Source organism: Nicotiana tomentosiformis, chromosome 2, assembly GCF_000390325.3.
Source record: "Nicotiana tomentosiformis chromosome 2, ASM39032v3, whole genome shotgun sequence".
Lineage (NCBI taxonomy): Eukaryota > Viridiplantae > Streptophyta > Magnoliopsida > Solanales > Solanaceae > Nicotiana > Nicotiana tomentosiformis.
Genome location: NC_090813.1, coordinates 9,036,574 through 9,041,491, shown reverse-complemented (window position 1 = coordinate 9,041,491; position 4,918 = coordinate 9,036,574). Strand labels below are relative to the sequence as shown.

Below are 4,918 nucleotides of genomic sequence, written 5' to 3'. Positions count from 1 at the left end.
ATAAATCGACTAAATTAAAGTGTCACGAACTTGTACTCCTCACAGCCCAAAAAGAGTCCTAAAAAATAAAAGAGAAGTTTCTCTTTAATAAAATATACATATCTAAAATTATATAAAAGAAGTACATCACTAGAGGTTACTTTCAAAATCACCTGACTGCCTTCACATAAATCATTTAAAAAATTAAGAAATTATACAATGTAGGCAGAAGTCCATGATAAAGCAAGTTTCATAACTTTGTCTACTTCAAGTTTTTTGCCCTTTAAGAGTAGAGAGGTATTAAAGTGTAACATAAATATATATCCTCTTCAATTTAGCTTTCCCAAATCCCACCTGCCTAATGAATACCAAAAAAGAAGGAATAATAATTCCTTAAGCATATAAATTCAGTTTAAAAAATGTTTTCACGAGACATCCTAGTTTGTAGAGTATTTAGCTCGTGATAAGTCTAATTTTAGGAACTGTAAATATGATATGGACCACAGAAGAAGAAGAAGAAGAAGATATTGCTTTCTCTGCGTCAAAGAATTCAATCTGTATATAAATTTAGCAAGTTAATTGGTCATCTTTCCAAAACTAGATGACTATAAAATCAAGACAAGATTTTATACCTTGAGACGTTTGACTAAAACAAAAGATTGGTACTCCTCTGCCGTTCTTGTAGCTTAAACGTGGGCATATTTTAGGCTAAACAAACTTCAATCATATTGCTGGATAAAAAAAAAACCTCAAAGAAGATCATTAAAGAAAGAAAACAACATTATTTGGATTTTCTAAAAGAGCTAAAATATGATTCAACTGAAGTGGTTGATTGATTCCATCAAGCAAAACACATCTTCATAAGTATTCCAACACATGCATATATGTGCTATGCCCTCTTGACGACCCTAACCATCAGACCATGTTTCATTTGCATGATAATAGAAGTAGTGGGAGAGCTATTTTGAGCTTCCACTAATTGGATATCATAATTGTATAGGATGATGGCTGCCACTATTTTCATCTGAACAAATGCCATTTCTTTTCCTATACAAGTTCTTGGACCCGCATTAAACGCTGGAAATTTGAAAGATGGCTCATGTTTAATCCCTCCTCGTTCTGAGATCCATCTCTCAGGTTTGAATTCTAAGCAATCTTTCCCCCATATAGTCTCCATTCTCCCCATTGAATAGAATGGTATAATCATTCTCGTTTTTGGAGTAACACGGTGACCGCTAGGAAGGATGTCATGTTCAAGTGGGACTTTGTGCTCTAAGGAAACTGATGGAAAGAACCTAAGAGTTTCACAAAAGGCAGCATGTAGATAGACCAATTTTCGTGTTTCTTCTTTGTTGAAAAACTTGAGGTTTTCATCTTTTTTCAGATGCAGTTGTTGCTGAATCTCTTCTCTAATCTTTGTCTCGACTAAGGGATTTTTAGCCAAGAGCCAGAAAAACCAAGTGAGAGCTGCACCTGTTGTGTCTCTCCCAGCAAACATTAAATTCAAGAAAGTGTCCCTGAGAAATTTTTGTAAAGTACCCAAATCTCCTTTGTTCCATAGATTGTACATTCTAATATAGGCAGTTAAAAATGTAAAACTTTCCTCATCTTTGATGGTTTTCTTCATCAACTCCTCTAGCTTTTGTGAAATGCAAGGATATATGAACTGATCAAAAGACTCCCATGCTTGAGTGAGCTTCTTCTCTTTACCAATTTGAAGCCATTTTTGCAATTTCCAACAATTTTCTGGCGTTATATGTCGGTGTAAAAGAGCATCAAGAGCATCGCCAAATGCCTTTTCATATGGCAAATAAGGTAAGTCAATGGACAAGCTTCTCGGATCATGATCAAGTAACAACTTGGTGATAGAATCAAAAGTGAACCTTTGCAAAACGTCTTGTAAATCTAATGTTTTGTCTTGTTCAGTAAAAGCATCAAGAATTGGTCGAAGCCCTTTTTCGACAGTGTCCCACAAATTCCTCTCTAACAAAGTTTGAAACTTTGCATGGCTCATTATGGACAAGGTGGTTTTCCTATGAATCTCCCATAATTCATGATCAACATTAAAGATCCCATTTCCCAAGATATCAAATATCTTACGAAATTCGGGTCCCTTTGGATAGTTTGAGAAATTTTTACTAAATATATGATGAATATTTGCAGAATCACAAGTAACGAACATGTCCAAGTTGGCAAACATAGGACCTTCGAACTCATAAGTGCCGCCAACATCTATAAGAACCTCAGTCATATATTCATGGATACGATGAAGATTCATAATAACTGCAGGTAACATCCGAATGAATGGCCAATTTGTTGGTTCTGACGATGTTTTTGTCCATCTATGTCGGAGGTACCATACAATAAAATAAGTGAAACCAAAAATTATCAATAGAAGAGGGGAATATTCAAGTAAATTCATTGCGGGTTGGAGGTTTTTTTTTCTTTTTGGTCAAGCTAGCTTTGGTTCTTTTAGTAATTTTGTAGGATTGAGCAATTCATTACCTTCAAAAAATTTATATAAGAGTTGCAATATTGGCACCTTAAGTTTGAGCTGGCCCCAATATTATTTAAAAGTATGTGATAATTAGTTGAGGAGTTTGACAATTGACATAGATTGTACACGTTCTTGAAAAGGAATGGGCAATTTCATTTAAGAATTGATTCATTTCTTTCTAATTATAAACAACTTCATTCAATTTCAAACTAACTTTTCAAGATAGGCGTCGATATTTTTGGATTTCAAGATTTGTTTAGTTAGATTTTTTCTTCCCAATCACGTGTTATGTACCCGTTTTCGAACTCAAAAGTCTTAGGACAAAGCATTAGCTCCATATCAATTGCGATTTTTTATTTTGTCTGATTGAACTTTGAAAATATCTGATTAAGAATGAATGAGTGTGCATCATCTCATCACAACCTTTGATGGTAAAAAAATAAATAGTTATTTTCAAGTGCCGGTGAAATATGTTAATATCGGATTATACCGAAAAAATAACTTGTTTGGGTCCTTAATGACAAAATTATACACAAGAAGTTAAGCATATCTCGTAATAATAGGATTGGCATTTTCCAGCTCCTACCTTGAAACCATACATGTCTTGTTATATATGTATCCCCATCATAGGATAAACTTAGAAATGGCGGCATTAATGTCAATTAGTTTCTTTTCTTTTTCTGAGGAAAGTCACTATCAGTAGAAAACGAAGGTTCATTACGTACGACACTTAATCGTTATAGCGGATTGGTAACTTACCATATTTTTTAGATTATTCATTCAAATCTACCTGTGTAGGATTGGAATATAATTCCAATGTACTATAGAGAATTACTAGAAAGGAGTGAAATAATATTTTGTAAAAAGCTTTTAAGTGTTTTAAAATTTATCTTAATTATCTATTTTAAGATCATGCATGTAACTTAAGAAAGTACGATAAATATAATTCTATTTGTCTCATTTTATGTAACGTTATTTGATTCTGCACAAAAAATTTTGAATTTAAAAAATACTTTTGATACATTCCTATATACTTCTTATAAGAGGGAATAGCACAGAGCTCTCGGTCAACATGTCTTTCATCACGAGGGTATGTTTGGTAGTTTGTAATATATATGCTTCGCTGTTGTTGTACCTAAAGGCTTCATATATATATATATATATATAATGTATGTTGACTAATGTACCCTTCTGGTTTGAGATGAGTTATTGCAACTTTATTACATCATTACACCAGTGGGCCCACTTTTCTTTTGAGGTTATCACTTATCTGACCATGCTGGCCCACTACATTCCCGTATTTCAGTATGGCTATCCAACGAGACGGGACGGGAAGGGACGAAACGGGACAGTACGACATTTAGCCGGGCCGGGACGAAACGATAGGCCCATCCCGTATCGCTAACAAACAGGATGAGACGGGACGGGACGGGTTCACGGGCCTTAAGTGCCGTTTTAAAAAAAAATTATTTAAGCATTGAGTTTGGCAACGGATATTCTTTTGACAATGACTAAGTTTTTAAAGTTTGCAACATCTAGTTTTTTGACTTATTTAATCAATTTAAAAATTAAACAGAAATTAGGAAACTAAGTAAAGAATTATAAAATATTAAAACAAAAGACTTGTAATGAAATATTCTAGTAATTATAAATTTACAATAGAGTTATAATTTATTTAATATAATTTCAAGCCATAAAGTAACTAAGTAAGAGTGTAAGACAATTCATAAAAAGAATTCAACGCTTAGAGCCTTTTATTTTATTAATAGAACTTTCAAATCTCACATACAAATATAATTCTTTTGAAGAGCACCTAATCTACGCAGCCACCTTCTAGGAAGGGTTCTGTTTGAACTAGGCCTCTTAGTAGACAATTACAAATTATCATACTAATATTTGTAAGCTCCTATATAACTTCGTTGTAACTTATCTATAATTTCTCTCGGACATTGTTCTGGAATTGGCAATGTTGACTGATGTTCCATGAGTTCCATGCCGTCATCGCTCCCAATGCTAAGTATCTCATTGTATTCTTCTTCTTTCCTAGTGGTTAAAAGCCAAGATTTCTTCTTTCTGAATTAATCCAATCTCTGAATGATACAGAAATCTCTAGGTTGTCCTCTGCTAATGAATGTTTATGATCTCCGATTTGAAATCTTACCGCGCTAAAAGCACTCTCCGATGCTACTAATGATGCTTGAATAGCATGGATATCTCGGGCCATTATTGAAGGTGTTGGAAAAGCCTTCCCACGCTCCCTCCACCATGCCAAAAGTTGTTCGTTGCCTTCTTCGTTTTTAATACTTTCCAATCCTTGATTAAGATAAGAATCAAGTTCATCATCAATAGAGGAATCAAAACCTGTTATATCATCCATATCTTCCCATAGAACTTCTACTCTAGACTTAGAAGTAGAAGGAGCAGTTTCACCACCTCTTGTTT

At 33.9% G+C, this 4,918-nt stretch overlaps 1 protein-coding gene across 1 annotated transcript; it reads right to left on the bottom strand.

Annotated features, from left to right (window-relative positions):
• Positions 1–741: 741 nt before the first annotated feature.
• Positions 742–2,507, bottom strand: LOC104114102 (alkane hydroxylase MAH1-like). Its single transcript, XM_009624468.4, has one exon. It carries the CDS (start codon positions 2,399–2,401, stop codon positions 869–871), a length of 1,533 nt encoding a protein of 510 aa, XP_009622763.2. The 5' UTR covers positions 2,402–2,507; the 3' UTR covers positions 742–868.
• Positions 2,508–4,918: the final 2,411 nt, after the last annotated feature.